General features: G+C 39.7%; 1 protein-coding gene across 32 annotated transcripts in view; it reads left to right on the top strand.

Annotated features, from left to right (window-relative positions):
• Positions 1–18,355, top strand: part of SYNJ1 (synaptojanin 1) — a 94,729-nt gene extending 76,374 nt beyond the window's left edge. For 15 of the 32 annotated variants that reach the window (XM_081558505.1, XM_081558484.1, XM_081558495.1 and 12 more), the window contains 6 exons: positions 1,480–1,689; positions 2,850–2,993; positions 6,927–6,997; positions 9,876–9,984; positions 10,274–10,491; positions 17,361–18,355. In XM_081558505.1, coding sequence (XP_081414631.1) covers positions 1,480–1,689; positions 2,850–2,993; positions 6,927–6,997; positions 9,876–9,984; positions 10,274–10,491; positions 17,361–18,161 — 1,553 coding nt within the window. In that variant the 3' untranslated portion in view covers positions 18,162–18,355. Of the gene's footprint in view, positions 1–1,479; positions 1,690–2,849; positions 2,994–3,564; positions 3,604–5,449; positions 5,498–6,742; positions 6,782–6,926; positions 6,998–9,875; positions 9,985–10,273; positions 10,492–17,360 lie in introns of all 32 variants that reach the window. The other 17 variants (XM_081558462.1, XM_081558451.1, XM_081558444.1 and 14 more) reach the window with 3 other exon arrangements.
• The last annotated feature ends 961 nt before the right edge of the window (positions 18,356–19,316 follow it).

Genomic DNA, 19,316 nt, shown 5'->3' with positions numbered 1-19,316 from the left:
AAGAATAGTGCAGGAGGGGATGGCTGAGGTGAGGAACCAGAGGATGTGAAGACAGCTGCAGGGACAGCTGCAAAATCCAGTAGGGGCCAAAAGAAGAGGGATCAAAGTCCTGGGTCCTGGTAGAGTCAGAACAGGGGAAAGAGTAGCCAAGGGCAAGACTGAGAGGCTGGAAGGTGGTCAGAGGGAAGTGTTTTGAGTTTATTGTTTCAAGGCACTGTGGTTCCGAGGGGCACGCGAGTGTGGAGTAGAGGAGTACGTCAGCAGGGCAAAGTGTCTGATTGTTGGTGCATCATCCACAGCAGCTTCACTGTCACCCAGAAAGATGGTGGGACCCAACTTACCATCTTCCTCTCTCCTTGGTCCTCGATGAATGGATTCAAGTGACCGAAAGGGTAGAGGTTGGAGATTATGGCGGCAAACAGGGGTTGAGAGTGTTACATAAATTCCTGACGGCACAGCCTCCAAGAAATAAAGAGGCCTTTTTGTTCAGGGTTGGAAGATTAAAGTTTTGGAATTGCAATCAGGTGGCATGGGGCTCCCTGACACCACTTCCCGATCCTGTGGAAAACAGAGGTGAGGAGACCTCAGGGGAGAACCAACTCCTGCCTGTTTAATTAAAGCAGAGAGGGTTACGTGTCAGGTGGGGGCACCCAGGGCACCAAGTAGGAAGAGACTTCCTGGGGAAGGGTGTGTGACTGTGTCTGCCCTGAGGGCCTGACCTGAGTTGAGGGCACTGCGGAGGGGGTGGTTCCATAGATCTAGAAGGCAGGTTTGGAGGGAGGGCAGGGAGCGTCCAACTCAGCCAGCACTGAGAGTGCCGCTCAGCGTGCATTGAAAGCTATGGAGTCAACCCATCTCCAGATGTTAGCCACCACTGGGCCTCCTGTTGCTCTGAGACAAGAGACTATCTTTTTAAAAATTGTTATTATTAAATGTGTTTATTTTTAATTGAAAGATAATTGCTTTATAGTATTGTGCTGGTTTCTGCCAATGTCGGCATTGATCAGCCATAGGTATTACTATGTCCCCTGTGACTATCTTTTTTTAAATAATTTAATTAATTAATGGATGTGATGGGTCTTGGTTGCTGCGGACAGGCTTTCTCTAGCTGTGGTGAGCAAGGGCTACTCTCACTGTGATACACAGGCTTCAGTATTTGTGGCATGTGGGATCTTCCCAGACTAGGGATTGAGCCCATGTCCGTCTGCATTGGCAGGCAGATTCTTCACCGCTAGACTACCTGGGAAGCCCAGGGGACTATCTTTAATTACATTTTCTACGAGAGCATTTGCACTAATTTTAGTTGTATGCATATAAACTCTTTATATGTGCCCACATGCTTAACTTATACGTGTTTGCAGTATCATTATGTTAAGGTGTTTATTTTATGTATTTAACCCCTTAAGCCTAGACTAGGGGGAAAGAAATCTCTGAGAAAGTTAACGTGATGGTAACGTGGCCAACCTTGCATTTTCTCAGGTGATGTGGATGACTATAGTGCTGAGGTAGAGGAGATCCTTCCTCAGCATCTCCAGCCGTCTTCCAGTTCTGGCCTTGGCACTTCCCCCGGTTCTTCACCCCGGACCAGTCCCTGCCAGTCACCTACCATATCGGAGGGGCCCGTGCCTTCCCTCCCAATGAGACCAAGTCGAGCTCCGTCAAGAACGCCCGGGCCCCCAGCTTCACAAAGTATGTGTTTTATTTCAAGTTTTGTATGACTTCCCAGGCTGATGCGTTTGATTTTAGATGGTTAAACCTCCGATGCCTTCGGATCTCCTTTGGAGAGCTATTTTTGCTTAACTTTCACATCCATAGGCTAAAGTGTAGCATGTTTCCTGTGCGTACAAAAGAGGAAACTTTGTAGATGAAGTTCTAAGTGAAGAGGAAGTTCATTGCTATCACTAGATGAGAACTTTACTTCATCCTTTCTCTATGTGGCAGGTTTGTCCATGGCTTATCACTGACGATTTTTAATCATTATGGTCAGAACCCATAACTCTTTGGGCTTAACTATCTGTACACTACCTACATTATAATAAGAAGCAGAAAGAGACAAAACAAGTATTTTGAATTCAACTTGATAGTCATGACTCCTCCAAAGTCAGAAGGTTTTTCTCTGGAAGTTGTTACATCACACAGTTCAGTCACTGTTCCACACTAACCAGTATCCTTGAAAAATACCTTTCATTTCAGCAGTTTCTCAAGCTCCCCCTTGCTACTCTTAGAGGACTGTTGTTAAATAGTCACTGAGTTATATCTGACTCTTTTGCGACCCCATGGATTGTAGCCCGCCAGGCTCCTCTGTCCATGGGATTTCCCAGGCAAGAATATGGGAGTGGGTTGCCATTTCCTTCTTCAGGAGCTCTTCCTGATTCAGGGATCAAACTTGCATCACCTGCATTGGTGGGTGGATTCTTTACCACTGAGCCAGGAGGGAAGCCCTCAGAGGACGGGCTTCCTTCAGTAAATTCAGGATAAGTCAAGGCATAGAGAGAAGAGGCTCCCTTTGCTTTTTCTTCTCTCTCCTGGCCAGCAGATCGGATTGCAGATGACCTAACTCACACAGTACTTGATGCCATCTTGTTAGGGCTGCTCAGTAAATCCCTTTTCAGCACCAGGGGCCTGGGTAAGAAGTCCGCAGAGAGAAACCTGATTGCTCCCGTAGTACCAAAGGGTAAGGTAATAATAGCACAGCTGCATGTGTTATTGATACTAAAAATGTGTGTCATTCCTCTGTAGTACAAATTTAGAAGGTTAGCAAAATAATTTATCATATGCCTGTAGAAAGTACCTGTATGCTCGTCCCTTGGAACCTGATCCTCTTACCTAAGGTACTTTTTTTCTGGTAGATTCTCCTGTTGACACTCTGCTGGCAACACAGCTGCAGCAGAAAGATTCTTCCCAGACCCTGGAACCCAAGCGGCCTCCCCCTCCCCGCCCAGTTGCTCCTCCCACACGTCCAGCTCCCCCACAACGACCGCCTCCACCTTCAGGTAACAAATCCTTGTATTTCCATCTCTGCTAGATTTCACCACTCTGCTGAAAAATGTTTTGCATGTTTTTGAAATGCTTGTTTCTAGATTTTAAAAGTTTTCTGTCACTGGTGCTACTTCCTTAGTTAGCTTTTCTCTAACAAACGGCGTAGGCGTGACAGAACAGCTAGATTCCTGTAACATGTTTTCAGAGCTGACCTCTTACAAGTGTGCAGGAAACATTTGTTTTGTTTTTGCTAATTTGATGTGGTTGTACTGATTTCTGTAAAATGCATGATTAGTTAAAAATGAAAAAAAGATTTTTAATGCACAATTAGAACTGAAGAACATACATCTTGCTGTTTACTATACAGTTTTATATATTTGTTTAAATGTTCTTTTAAAATAAGTATAGTGTTGTTTCTGTTAGAAGTATTTGCATTACATAATAGCTTTTTTATAGCACCAAGATATGAATATGTAGTCTCGACATGATATTTGACATCTTGGAAACTATAGTAAATCTTTGACATTTCAATTCTTTATTTAATGTCATTTCCTTTTTGCTGCACATTCTCTTACGAACTATAAGGGGCTAGGAGTCCTGCACCTGCTAGAAAAGAATTTGGAGGTAAACGTTTATATTTGTTATAATGTATGGATCTTGGTTCATTAACTTTTTTTGGAGTTTGAGCCCTGTAACTCAATGACATTTTAGGTTTGTTTCATAAAAGCCAAAATGAATGATATTTGTATGCCAACTTAAAAATAACTCCAAACTTTCATTATATTTCTGGTAAAAGATTAGAGCTTGATTTTATTAGTAAATATTATTAGAATTAACAAGAGCTTCCATTTCCCAGATAAACACAGTTGAATTACTTAAGGCCTGACATACTTTTTATTAATAAATATAGTCAATTCGGTTATAAAGATTAAGTGAGTCAGACACAATGAAGATAGGTGGTTTCCCAAGGATTTGATTATATTGGATTATATTAGAACTCTAGTACATCATCTTGCCAGTAGCCTGTGAATTAGCAAAATGTCCTATGCAATGCAATTTAAAGTTATCATAATTATCTGAAATATAGCTTACATTTTGCATGACTTTATCATAACTTGTCATAACATTCATGCCTCATTTTTAAAATAGAAGAACAAGTCTCTTATATATTTCGGTAAAGAAATTCTTCTTAACACATGGGTCACTTCGTAGTTTACTTGTTTTACATGAAGACTCTCACAAAGCTCAGCTGGAGGTATACATTTGACAAGTTGATTTAATCTAGTTCTCAGGAAAGGCTGAGGCAGGATAGCTCAGTCCCACAGAAGAGCTTTTACTAAGCCAGTTTTAATATCATTAAGGCTCACTGGGCACATGCAGCTGGTCTCCTCCTGCTCTAGCTGCCTAAGGACATTGCTGACTGACTCATATGCTATCACAGATTGACTTTGCTGTGTGCAGATTTTAACGACTTTGTATAATAAGGGTAGCAAAGTTCTTTCAGCACCAAAGCTTCTGTAAGATACTACAGGAGGATAACTTTTCCACTGACTTAAAGAAAACATTGATTTTTCCCATTTCAGACTTGTGCTTTGATTTATAGCTTCATGGAAGATTTTATTTACCTTCGCCTTTAATTAGGAAACCAATCTGTAGAAAAATAAAAATTTTAAAGAAATTTGTGAAAAGCTATACATATTAGCAACTCAGTGACTTACTTAGAAATCTGATGTAGTTTTTAAAAAATTGCTTCTCTTCATAATTCTTTTGTAGGCAGTGTTCGCAGCATATAAACCCTATAAACCAATAACTGCTTGAAGGCAATAAGCTGAAAGTAATTATAGTACTTTTAGAGTTCTTTTTTCTTTTAAATAATGCATTGAAAATTAACTTCGGAGGGACTAACACAGTCTCATGGAGATTTAAAATGAAATTGGAACTTTCAGGTTTTTTTTTTCCTTTATGACTGGCAAATATTGGAGCTTTTATTAGTGGTTTAATTCTGAATATAAAGAATGAGATGATTAAAAAGCAAAGACTTTCATTATACATATTTTCAAATTCCCTACCACTAGTGAAAAAGTGAAAGTGTTAGTCACTCAGTTGTGACCTACTCTTTGCAACCCCATGGTCTGTAGCCCACCAGGCTCCTCTGTCCGTGGGATTCTCCAGGCAAGAATACTGGAGTGGGTTGCCATTCCTTCTCCAGGGAATCCTCCCATGATGTCAGATATAAAAAGAAAACTATTCTCTCCTTTCGATTCTAACTGAAGGAAGGGCCAGAATCAGATTTGGGCCAGGCATCTAGAGGCACTTTGGCTTATACAGATATCTTTGAAGAAATTTGAAGCAGTGAAAGAACTTTTTTTTGCAAAAGGAAGTTTAACTCAGAAACCGTTTTGTGTGCCTGCCTTTCCCAGTGTGCTATGGGCCCTGAACAATACACAGCTTCTGTTCTCTCTCTAAAAAGGTGTTGGAGCCCCTCCCAGTCCGGGGGTAGCTAGGCGAGAGATGGAAGGTAACTAGACGTTTGCATCCTAGAAATGGATCTCTCGTTTTATTCCTAAATGTCAGCCTCTCCGGTGTTTAAAGACATACCAAATCTTTTCATGGTCCAACTGTAAACTCCCCCTCCCCCTCCTTATGTATATCTTGTAACTTCGTATGTTTTCTCTTTTCATTCTGTGTTGTGTAGTTTCCGATGGTTGTCCATTTACTTTCTCTGCAATTCTTAATGTTGTTTTGAGCTGTTCTGTGTATATATATTTCATATACACTTAAGATGTGAAATTAATGTGCACTATTATTTTAAGAAGAATGCCTTCAAAATTCTTTTCAGAATAAATCAAATGTTTAGAAATGTACTATACTAACTCTGAAGTTTTAAAAATTAATAATTAAACCTTGTTAATTTGGTCTAAGGATATAGTATTCTTTTTTTATTAACTTCAGATAACATAAATATGCTGAGTAAATTTGCTTAAAAGGCTATTAAAACTGAAAGTCATTCATTAAGATTACAGTTATTAAAAGGCTGATGGGTTTCATATAACAATTACACTTGAATTTCCTTTCAAAAAGAAGAAATCTGAGATGCTGACTTTAATAGTGTCTCCTACTCCTTTTGGCCCCAAAAGTAGTTTATTTCATTTCAGTCTTTTCCTACATTTCTAATGAGTTTGAGCAGTATCTCAAAGCTGTCTTGTATAAGGCAGATATTGTAATAAGTAGTGCCCGCCTTCTACCTTAATGATAGGGTTTTTCTGTAGAAATCCAAAAGATCTCATTGTAAGAGTCCTCATCCGTACTGACGTCCACAGCATGAAGCCCTAAAACAGTGCTGTTTGGTGTCTTGTGTGACTCGGAAAGTGCGGGTCTGTTGGTCCTGGAGCCGTGAGTCCACCAAGCTCTGGGAAGCAGTGGGGCCACATCTTGTGACTGTTCCCCCAAACTGACCATGTGTTTTCAGGGTTCACAGGAAAGAGCTCTGTTAGGAAAGTTACCTTCCAAATGAGGTATCAGACCAACTGCCAACTTCTCCCATAAATGTCACTCTCAGTAGTCTAAATTTTTCTCTTTTGAGTGTATTTTCTAAAGGGCTGATAATACCCTCCAGCATTTCTAAAGCAGAATAGTTTGTTTTTCTTTTTCCATCTTGTGCCCCCATTTCTGCTGGTAATGAAAGAGAACAGCTAGCTAATATTATACAATATGGCTTGATTGTTTACTTATGGCTAATTTTTTTTTCCTTCCTGCTTCAAAGCGCCCAAAAGCCCTGGAACGACACGGAGAGATAATCTAGGTAAACGCTCGAATTCAGCTACTTAACCTTAAAACTGGACCATGAATAGACAGTTTGGATATAAGTACATGGTTTCTTGTTTCTTTCTTTAAAGAAAAAACAAAAACAAAAACCTGAACTAAATGGTGCGATGTCTTTGTTCCAGGACGCAGCCAGCCTCCACCTCAAGCCGGACTGCCAGGCCCAGGACTTGCTGGATACAGTGCAGCCAGACCGGTAGGCAGCACCTCGCTTGCGAGCCAGGAGGTCTAGGTTCTGGGTCCCAACTTGCTACTCAAATGTGTTACCTTGAAGAAATCATGGGCCCATTAAGACTCCAATTTCCTCAATTCTAAACTGGGGGAATTACACTTGATGCTCTTCAAGGTACCTTCGTGTGTCTGTGTGTTTACTCTCTGAGTTGTGTGTGTGTGTGTGTGTGTGTGTGTGTGTTTACTCGCTGAGCTGTGTCCGACTCTTTGCAACCCCACGGACTGTAGCCCATCAGGCTCCTATGTCTATGAAATTTCCCTGGTAAGATTACTGGAGTGGGTTGCCATTTCCTTCTCCGGGGGATCTCCCCAACCCAGGGATCAAACCCGCTTCTCCTGCATTGAGAGGCAGATTCTTTACCACTGAGCCACCAGGGCAGCCCCACCTTCAACTTGAACGGTATTCTAATATCCTCTTCAGAAGTAAAAACATCCTTCATTATTTGAATAAAAGTGGTACAGTTAAGTGATTACAGTCACTAAATAAATATCTTAGAATCTTGAAGTATATGGGGAAGTGATGTACTAGGACAACTTATTATGACATTATCTGAGTAATTGATGAGGTAAAGTCATTCTTCAATCAGAAAGATTTTATTTTACTTTTATTTCCTTATTTATTTTTGCCGCACCTCAAGGCATGCGGGGCCTTAGTTCTCCAACCAGGGATTGAACCTGCACTCCCTGCAGTGGAAGCACAAGTCTTAACTCTGGACCGCCAGGGAAGTCCAGAAGGATTTTAAAATTAGATTTCAGGAGGCCCGTTTATGATAGTCTGTCAATTAAAACCAGTTCTAAAGGTTTAACCACAGGAGAGCAGATGGCGTTGCAGGGTTTCTCCCTGCGTTGTAAGTCTGTGGTTTTCTGTGTGTTTATCCGTGTTTTGTTATACACAAAATTATTCTATTATTCACCCGCATGAAAATTTCCTCTGGGATAGAATAAGTAATTCAAAGAAGAAGGAAAGAGAAACCAGTGTCAGTCTGGTGGAGCCTGGGGTTATTGGGGGGCCACCAGTTGAATCCTGGGAACTGTGACTATACCTGGAAATGAAGAAACTTCTGCTACTGAAACTACTTCAAGATTCTAAGAAATTCTCATAAGATTTCTAGGATAGAGATATTTTGTTTTTTTGTCTTGTAGCCAACCTGAAGGCCTTTTTCTATATATAATATTATGCTCCAAAGTAAAGTGTCTGTGGAATATCCCTAAAATAGCCATTATCCACTCCCCTGTTTTTTGGTTTTTTTTTTCCCAAAAAGGAGAAATTGTTATCCACCAACTCTACCACTTCCCACCGAGTACTTTGCTTACTTAATATTGTAAGAATAGGGAAGGAAAGTCAGGATTTTGTGTGATTACCTTCGTAACTTTTGCTTATGCATGCACATGAAATCTAGAAAGATGGTACTGATGAACCTGTTTGCAGGGCGGCAGTGGAGACACAGACCTAGAGAGCAGACTTGGACACAGCGAGGGCAGGAGAGGGTGGGACTAATTGAAAGAATAGTATGGAAACGTATATATTACCGTATGTAAAATAGATAGCAAGTGGGAGTCAGGGAGCTCAATCCTGTGCTGTGTGACAACTTAGAAGGCTGGGAGAGGGTGGGGCATGGGAGGGAGGTGTAGGAGGGAGGGGACATATACCTCCGTGTGGCTGATTCATACTGATGTATGGTAGAGGCAATTATCCTCCAGTTTATAAAAAAAAATAAGAAGGTACGGAGTGCTTAAAGCCTTCAGCAAACATGTGAAGATACAAAAGGACGTTATTTCCCCAGTGTATCTTCCAGCATATGTATTTCAGCACATTGAGTTAGCCATTCCAGAGTTTTTAACCTCTGTTTAAAAAAGAAAAACAGCCTCAGTGTAGTTTTTGGTAAGCCTCTTAGTTCCACAGTGTATGTCCCGCTCTGTCTCCTCATGACCTGTAAAATCATCCCACTAAGGCAGCATCGTACAGGGTAAAAAACATGGGCCCTGAGTTCGGCTCCTGGCTTTATTTTCTAACTCTATGGCTTTGGGACAGTTGTATACATTTCTTCATTTTCATTTAAATTAGAGATGATAAAATAATACCTTACCCCCCAGGGCCATTTGGACATTGAAATGTAAATACCTACCCAGTGCTTAGTTAACACAGTGCCTGGCACATAGTAAACAGTGAAAAATAAAAAGGAAGATTTTTGAAACTTACGGAACAAAATTGGGTCATTTGTAGAGACGTGGATGGACCTAGATAGAAAGTATCATACAGAGTGAAGTAAGTCAGAAAGAGAGAAACAATATTGTATGTTAACCCATATATGTGGATTGTAGATAAATAATATAGATGATCTTATTTGCAAAGCAGTAATAGAGACACAGACATAGAGAACAAATGTGCAGATACCAAGGGGCAGGGGAGGAATTGGGAGATTCGGGTTGACACATACATGTGTATGTGTATGTATCAATATATATATACTGTTGATACTATGTATAAAATAGATGATTAATGAGAAACTACTGTATAGCACAGAGAGTTCTACTTACCTCACTGTGATGACCTGAATGGGAGGGAGCTCCAAAAGAGAGGGGATATATATATATATGTACGACTGATTCATTTTGCTCAACAGTAGAAACCAATGCAACATTATAAAGTAACTATGTACCAATAAAAGTTAATCAGTAATAAAAAAAAAATGAAACTTACGACTCTATGGCAATAAATAGAGCCCTTAAAATGACAAGAGGTTGAGGAAATGATAAGAGATGCACAAACAAAATATTTTCGCCAAGTCTTACCTGTTGCAGATAAGGTAGACGTCTCAGTGGTTTTCGTTTCCCATCTTTAGATTATTCCGCCCCGTGCTGGAGTCATCAGTGCCCCCCAGAGCCATGCACGGGTGTCTGCTGGAAGACTGACTCCTGAAAGCCAAAGCAAACCCTCAGAAGTTCTGAAAGGTAGACCCGTAGTCTAAATGGCAGTGCCGTTCTGTATCCCTCCCTTCCACTTCTTTTCTTTCTTCTTTCTGCAGTCTCTCACTTTATACAACTTACTCAAATTGAGGTAGCCTTCTTCCTCTCTCTCTCTTTTTGTTTTTTCACTGTCTTTCTGTATGCCATAATAAAGGAGGCTACTCGGGGCCGGGGGTGGTCAGGACCGGGATTGGAATCTCCTACCATTTCCCGAAAGGAAGGATAAGCTCGGTGTTCCAGAGAACGCCTAACATCTGGAAATGACTTTCTTTAGGGCCAGCTCTTCTTCCCGAACCCCTGAAGCCTCAGGCTGCCCTTCCTGTGCCGCCTTCTCTGCCACCACCTGTTCAGAAGATGCAGGAGCCTCTCATCCCGGTGGCCGCACCTCTGCCCCAGGCTGCCCCGCAGCCCAGCCTGGAAACACCCCCGCAGCCACCCCCTCGGAGCAGGTCATCCCACAGCTTGCCTTCTGAACCTCCAGCGCAGCCGCAGGTAAGTCCTTCCAGCTGGGAGAAAGATCATCTGGATTTGTGTGTGTGTGTGTGAGGGCTTTTGCTTATTTTTTGTTTTGTTTTTCCATTTTTTTTTTTCCACTGAGGCATATTTGATGCCCTTGCTGTAGTCTTTGAACATACTTATTTTAATTATTAGCTTCAGAAAAAAACACCTAAGATTTGATTTTTTTAAAAATTTTGTCATTTGCTGGTAATAGCGTGTTTAGATATGACATCAACTAGTGACTATCATTTGATACCTCAGGCTCGTCACACAACAAACGCACGTTTGGCTGTTTTAGCGTTTGGGTTTTTTGTTTGTTTGTCCAACCTGTTGTCTGGATCAAGGGTTCTCAGAGAGTGACCCTAGATTAGGGCTCTTGCCCTAAAGACTCTTTCCTAAAGGCTCTTTTCCCTAAAACTTCCAAGTGGCTCCCAGGCTGTTTTACCTTGTTTAAAGCGTAGGTGATTTTTTTGGTTTTTCTGTGTGTAATTTACTTTGGATACTTAATTAGAGTGGACAGTAATAATTTAGTTTCTTTTTATTCACAGCTGTTAGGTTAGTTTTGGCCTTTACCTCCTGGACAGAAAGGCAGTCAGGTCAATCCCTGGCCGTTGGCAGTAAATTTCCAATAATCCTATTTCTCCTGATGCTGCAGTTAGCTCTTTTCTGTGATGGAGCCAACACTGGGCTTTCTTGGGGATCTCTTAACAGTTTCAGACACTACTAGATCCATTTAGATGTTTCAGGCATGCAGCAGTAGGCTTATTCACCAAAGTAAAAGCCATCAAAATAATGTTCTCATGAGTGTCATACAGAAAATAGTGCCATTGCCTTGGTGGGTGGAAATCACAGGGTCACAGGGACTTTTGTTATCCCAGAGTGATCTCACATTGGAAAGCCTTCTGGTGTGTATATACACAAAGTTGTTTCAACACAAGAATATTCATGCAAGTTGAATTGTTTTACTTGGAGGCTGTTTTACTTAGTTTTTATTATATGCATCTCAGTAAAATCATTAAAATAAGGTTTATCTTTAGTATAAGGTTTATCTTTATATTTCTGTTGTCTAGCCTCATATTGAATTTTATCGAAAAGTTTTAACTTGAAAATGCCATCAAGGCCAAAGAAGTGAAGTCTGCTTTTATTTTGGAATAGTCTAAAATACAGAAATGTTACACTGGTGATGTCCCTTAAACATGTTTATAATAATAGTTTGCATTGATTTTTACAGATTTGTGAGTATGTCCAGCTAGTTGGCAGAAGTTAGCAGTTTCTTACGCTTCTTCATAGTGAAAAACAGATTATAAAGTAAATACGAATCTTGAAACAATATGAATATTGTTAGCAATTAGCACTTACTTATTAGACTATTGGTCACATTTTTAAAAAAGCTAAGGTGGATATATAATTGAGAATAATGTTCTCTTAAGCTAATTAACACCAAAAAGTATTCTATAGTTGAGGATGCTGAAGATATATGGTAATTATAGAAGTCCTTCAAATAATAAATGTCCATTATTTTCTCTGTGCCAATCTACTTTTAGTGCATGATGATTTTTTCTTTTCATTTTCTTGTAAGGTGTAGTATTGTATTTATTTATTTTTTTTTAGTGTAATTGGAGGGCAGGAAACTTTCAAAGAAGCCATCTTAGAGCTTTGTATTACTACAGTTTTAGGACAGAAAGTGATCATGATTTCCACAGTAAACATGAACCCTAATTCCTAAAACTCTATAAAATGTTTTCAGTATTGAAAGTAGGTGTGGTACTCTGAACAACTTCAGAAAGAACACATTGTCAAGGAAGATTGCAGTTCTCAGTAGAAAGTCATCTTATGACACAAATAGTATAGGATGAATATTCCATGACTGCCATGTATCATCTGCTTAGGTCATTTTCCCCTGTTTTGCTTTCTGATTTTCATTGGAATGGGTATGGTAATTTGGTGACGAAGCACAGCGAGCCTGTGCTTTGTGTGTGATTAGTAGATTGTATTCTTGACTCTTATATTCTGCTCATCAAAACTGTGAAAGGTGTTTGTTTTAAGCCCTTTTTTTGCCTCAGTCATTGATATCAAATCCCTCTACACATTATATACACAGACACACTTTTCTGGGGAGTGGAGGTCTTGTTCATGTGTAGACTGCCTTTGTGAAAGATCACAAAGAGCTTGGTTTCCTCCTGGGAGCTTACAGGCAGAAAGAGAGGGAGGCATTTTACCTTTTGTGCCTTTTTAATTTTGAACCATAAAAATAATGCCTATTCAAAAAATAATAAACATCTAAAGTTTTAAAAATTCTTCTATAATGGCTATAACTTGAAAAGGGTAAGTTAGTAAAATAACTCACATTTTGATATTTTGGTAATAATATGAAACAGTCTTAGAATTGAACACTTAGTAATTTTTACAAGTCTTTATTAATTCTGCCAAAAACATACAAGGTATTTAAAACACAGAAACACACATGACCCAGCTTTACTTGTTATTACTATTTAAGTTCTTTGATTCTATAATTCTATATATAAAAGATTCTTCTAATTCAAATGATTATATATGTTATATATCCTTTAGAAAATGTAAAAATGCCCCACTTATCTGACTTTCAATGTCTTAGTCATCTGATTATCAGCTGAAAACCAGAAGTCAGGAATCCAATGGGAAGTAAAGTAAGAGCATCACAGCTATACTATTGAAGTGATAGCTGATAGTGAAGAAGAGACCAAGTAGAAAATCTCAGGAGTTCCCTGGCAGTCCAATGGTTAAGACCCCGTGCTCCCAATGCAGAGGGCATGGGTTTGATCCCTGGTCAGGGAACTAAGATCCTGCATGCCGCACAGCACAGCCAAAAAAGAAAAAAAAAAATCTCAGCTTTCTGAATCAATTTAATACCATCCCCTTGCATCTTAGTATAAACCCATTCCCACTTTTTATCCAACTCTTCCAAAACTAATGCATCAGGATTATCAAGAAAGGTTAAATTCAGGAGTCTCATGTTTTGTAGAAACACATTTTGTGTAATACAAATATATAATAAATATATTATTTATAAAATAGTTTATTTTAGAATGGTGTCTCTCTAAACTGTCTAAGTGAGTTTTGGTATTTTAAAATAAGGTAAGCTTTAAATATTGGGGAAGATTTGTTCAAACTATTTCTTAAAAATACTGTAGTTTTTTAAAGTACTGCTACTATATTATAGAAAGATTGTGATTTCATCTTTAGTATCACCCTTCAGAAAATTTGAGTGATAGATAAATACTGGATCCTGACCATGTTAAAATAAATGCCAGTTTTCACTTTTGTGCAAAGTGGTGCCATTTTGTACAGTTTCTCTAATCATGATAAACCCATAGGCTGTCTTAAGGCTGTGTCCTAACCTTGGGCTGCCTTAACAAAATACCATGAACTGGGTGACTCAGGCAGTAGAAATTTGTCTTCTCAAGTTCTGGAGGCTAGAAGCCCGAGATCAGGATGCCAGCATGGTTGGGTTCTGCTGGGGTCTCTTCTCCTGTGCCCCCATGGCCTTTCCTTGGTGCTTGCACAAGGGAGGAAAGAGCAAGCCCTCTGGTGTGTCTCCTCCTAAGGGCGCTAGTCCCATCAAGAGGGGCCCACTCTCATGACCTCATCTAACCCCAGTCACCTCCCAGAGGCCACGTCTCCAAATACCATCACAAAAGGAGGTTGGGATTTCCGCATACGAATCAGGGGGAACACAAACATTTCATCCATGGCCTGCTGAAAATATTTCAGTGCTCCAGTAATGTATTTGGAATATTATTTTTGGAATGACTACTTTGAACTAGTTAGTAATCCACCTCAGACAAAATTAAATCCTGAGCCCTATTACAGCGATACATTTTATTGTCTCTTGATCTTATACTGTGACCTGCAGATCTCACTGCTCTTGGGTTTTGTACATAATATAAACCTGAAAGTGTTTTGAAGACTGAATCGTTAGGGTTGCTGGTTGGTCTCAGATTGTCCTCCTAACTCTTTCCCTTGATGTCTGTGTTTCATTTCTCAAAGCAGGAGCAACCATCAGGGTAACAGGTATCGGATTATTTCTCAATCTTATATGTGCTTCTCATCTGTCTTAGCACATTAGATGTATGAATCTTTTGCTTTATACATCTAAATTTTCACCCATTTTTAAAAACCACCTGTCCACATTAATAAATTCTGTTATCATACCATAAAACCTGCTTTTTTTCTTAGTATTTTGAATTCTTAGGAACCATTTTAGTTGTTCTTGCTAATGCTTTCCCATTATTGTGCTTTTTTTACAAAAATTAACAAGACTAAAAAGTATAACTTCAAGAAGGTAAGCCTTAGATATATGAAAGTATATTTGGCAAAACCAGATTAGGTCTTGGTTTTAACAATGGCATAATTATGTAAGTACAAAATTCAATTTTTTTCTTAGATTTCTTTTGGGAAATTAAAAAAAATGACTAGTAGCGTGATTTTTTTTTTGTTAAGGAAGAATTAATGATTTACAAAGATGAAAGTTAACATTATATATAGCAGGATTATTTAAGGGCCTTTCCAACACCCTTCTCTGTAAAAATACCATCGTCATTAATGTCAAGTCATCATAAATACTGCTTAGATATATAGAAATTCATTCTAATGTAATGAATGATGATGTGGCTCTCATTATAATTTCAGATCTCATTGGGCAAAATGATCATGTTTCTATTAAATTAACCTATTTTGAAAGAAAAATTTGTTAATATATGAAAATAAAGATATTTAAAAGTGCAAAGGCCTATTATTCTAAGCTGTACAAAGCATAAACTTCCTACCTATAATGTCTGTGTTGTGGACTCTTCTGTCTACCATGGGAGAATTGGGGCCAAAACCCATTCACGTGCTTCTGTTTTGTCATATGAATCATAAATAACCCAGTCATTATTGGTAATATATAGCTAATTATAATTTTACAGTGTCTATAGTAAATTTGTCTCTCAAGTACTATAATACACTTAGAATACAGTTGAGAATCCATAACATGTCTGCTCTTTAATTTTGTACGAATTTATTGTCATATTAAGTTTGAAGAAAAATAAAACTTGTTTACTCAATTATAAAGTATACTCTAGATCAGTCGAATAAAATAGGTCCTAGAGAGTGATTCACATAAGAAGTTATCCACACTGTTTCCTTTTGCAAATGAGCAGCCTTCCTTATTCCTTTTTTTTTTTTTTTTTTTGCCGCTCCATGTGGCTTGTGGGGTCTCTGTTCCCTGACCAGGGATTGAACCCAGGCCCTGGCAGTGAAAGCACTGAGTCCTAACCACTGGATCGAAGGGGAATTAGCCTTCCCTATTCTTAAGCACCAAGTTACTGTTTAATAAGATTCAATGATGTTTGTTTTATTGGAGTTTCCCAGGTGGCTCAGTGATAAAGAATCTGCCTGCTAAAGAAGACGACACAGGTTCGATCCCTGGGTCGGGAAAATTCCCTGGAGAAGGGAATGGCAACCCACTCCAGTTTTCTTACCTGGTAAATCCCATGGACAAAGGAGCCTAGTGGGCTAGAGTCTGTAGTCATCTCGTGGGGTCGCAGAGTCAGATATGACTTAGCAACTAAAACAGGAACAACAAAACAGTGTTTTATAGAGACTGCCGCTCTTTTTTTCAACATATCTTATGAATGTTTAGTTACTTGCTTTAATAATGACCTGAATTAATTTTGGGTCACACTCCATTTTGTACATTGCAAGTCTTGAGCTAAATAAATTTCTCCCTCTCCTGTTTTTTTCTTGTCTTTAATTTGGCATAAATATCCAAGTCGTCCACCTAGTTTTAATAATTATGTAGAGTGATTTTTGTTTTATTTTGTTTTAATTAAAATGTAGTTCCTGATAAGCTAGCTACTTCTCTCATACAGCCAAGCTTCAGTTCTGTTTCCCTTAGGAAAGTAGCCTATGCCCAGTACCACAGCTGGGTTCCTCTCCAGCCAGCTCCTTTGTGAACTGGGCACACTGGACGGATTTTTCATGACTATGAAGTAAGTCTGACCCCTCCTCCTGCCAGTAACCATTCACAGCCAGCTCTGTCACGCATAGCTTTGTTTTGGTTGAAGAATTACTATCCCAGATAGAAATGGGATTCCTCCCCCCACACCACCCCATCCAGTTTTAAAGAATCATTGCGGTTAGTTATTAATAAACCTATCTATTTTGGAATATTTTTACAAGATGAGGAAGGACAATTAAAAAATATTGTCACATTATTCAGAATTTATTCTACAAAGGAGAGCTGACATTAAAAGGCAAAGAATGCTTTGAAAATTTTATTCTACAAGTGGAAAAGGAAACTATGCATTGTCTTCAGCTTATGAATACAGATATACTAATAAAATTAATTTTTATCCATAAAGTTGAATTTCCATAGTAACATTAACTCTCAATGAAAATATATTTTAGAAAACAAGGAAACCACATCATCATCACAGATGGGTGTTGGAAGTTTATTCATAGCGATTTAGCATAAACTTTGAATTGAATGTGCGTTTCTTAAGTTCATGTGATTATCTGATAGAACTGGGCATGAACCAAACTCACCTGCTAATTCAGTGCAATTCTCCATTTTACATATCAATACTTGCATGGATAAAATAAGCTGTATTTATAAAAGAACTTATTTAGCAGGGAGTTTTTTTAAAGAATATTTATTTTGTGGTACCTGTTTAACCACCAGAGTAACAGACTACACCAAGCTACTTTTTTTATTTTCTGAGTATGTATACTTGACCCCCTCAGAATGAAGAATAATTGAGACAGGAAACAGAGGGGGCATTCAAAGTAACGGTGTCGCTTTTTGTTTGTTCTGATTATTCAGTGGGCTCTCTCTTTCCCAGGTGAAAACAAACGGAGTCTCCTCTGTCAGACTGGACTCGCCATTAAAGAGTGACCCATTTGAAGACCTGTCATTGAACCTGCTTGCTGTTTCAAAGGCTCAGCCATCTGTTCACACCCCAAACCCGAGGGGGTTGATGCCGTTGCCTTCTGCAACCCCAAGTAACACGAACACTCTGAGTTCTGTAAGCTGCATGCCGACAATGCCTCCAATTCCAGCCCGGAGTAAATCCCAGGAAAACACGCAATGTTCCCCAAACCCATTCATCCCAAGCTCAAGCAGCACAAATCCTTTCACCGACAGGACCGCCGCTCCCAGAAACCCCTTTCGAGCTGAGTCTCAAGAATCAGAGGCCACTTCATGGTTCTCCAAAGAAGAGCCTGTTGCTCAGAGTCCATTGTCTTCGCTGAGGCCTCTGGGTCAGAAAAGTAGCAAGCCGTCATCCTCCCTGGATGGGTTTAAGGACAGTTTTGATCCACAGGGCCCACCTGCACTAACAGTCAGCAACCCCAAAGGATGGGTAACCTTCGAGGAGGAAGAGGACTTTGGTGTGACAGGGAAGTCAGGGTCCACGCGTCCAGACGTATTACTGGGTAAGCAGCCGAGTTTGTCTTCTGGCTCCAAGGTGACGCTTGGTGATGACTGGAGTAGAAGTACCAATGTGTCTTTCTGTGTGTTGCCAGCAAGAAGACCACCCCCACCGCCTGTCCCTCTGCTCCCATCTGGCACCACCCCTCCCGCAGACCCTCTCACAGCCCTGGCCTCTAAGGCATCACCCACGCTAGACTTTACAGAAAGATAGCATCACACATTAGAGATCAGTTGTCCCTTTAGTTTTGGCGGGGTAGGGCCAAAAGATTTGGGCATTCGTTATTCATGATGTGCAATAAGTAATTGTTAAGTGCACTGATGTTGTCATGAAATACCACTATTTAATGTGTACAGAGTTGGAATATGTGTATATCAGAAATAAGGAAAACTCTTTCTCATTATTAACTGGAATTTTGGTGTGTTTCTGTTTGGATAAATAAGAGAGAGTAGAAGCCATAAAAAGTGCTTGAAGCTACTTTAGAAAACAGTCCTCATTCAGAAATTCTTCGTCAGTCTCCTTCAAAGCATCTCAAAAAGCCCAAACAACTTCTAGCTGACATTGCTACCAGCCCTTTCCTACTTGTTAACAATTGGTATTTATAAGTATTTACCAAAGAGCCGTCAAAGGTATACTGAAACAGAATTTAGAAAAACATTGCTTAAAAAAAAAAAAGTGTATACACACACAAACACACAAATGTATACACTTACATACTGGTAAAATGCATCACTTAAATTCTAGCATATAAGTCAGACCAAATTTTACCTAAAAGTTGTAACAGAGTTCTCTTTTCCACATAATCAAATGGATGGCTAAAAATGAAATTTGGACGTTTCCATTATCTTTCCTTTGCAAAACTAGAGTAATCTCACGACGGAACCAGAATTTGCCCCCATTGCGCACCCACCCCTTCTGACACACACACCACACACCCCCTTGTCACTCTGCTCCCACACCTCTGCCTGCTTTTCTGGGAGAGGAACTTCTTACAGCCGGAAGCAGCATATTGTGTGGTCACTGTCTTTCGTGTGGACCGGTCCTCCTGCCCTTTCAAAAAAGCATGCTGGCCACAGATGTCAGGAAGGCACATGCCACCAAGTTCAGTGAGAAGTAAATGAGAGTTAAAGGTCCACGAAGGTGTCCGAGGCCCCGTGGGCCTCCTCGCTTCTCTAGCTGGTGAGCAGGGCAGCCCCCCACCCCGGGGGGGCACTGAACTGGAATCTACCTTGTGTGTTCTCTCGCCCCATCTGTGATGCTGCTTTACATTCTTAGAGGCTACACCTCAAATTAGCTGTGGATTTTGTCTCCTGCATTGCCAGTATGCAGCTGATCCCGCTTTGATTAATTTTATGAAGACATTCATAA

This window comes from Giraffa tippelskirchi, chromosome 2 (genome assembly GCF_054371585.1).
Source record: "Giraffa tippelskirchi isolate mGirTip1 chromosome 2, T2T-mGirTip1v1.2.pri, whole genome shotgun sequence".
Classification (NCBI taxonomy): Eukaryota; Metazoa; Chordata; class Mammalia; order Artiodactyla; family Giraffidae; genus Giraffa; species Giraffa tippelskirchi.
Note: the sequence above shows the minus strand (reverse complement) of the source record. Positions and strands in the feature narration are given on the sequence as shown.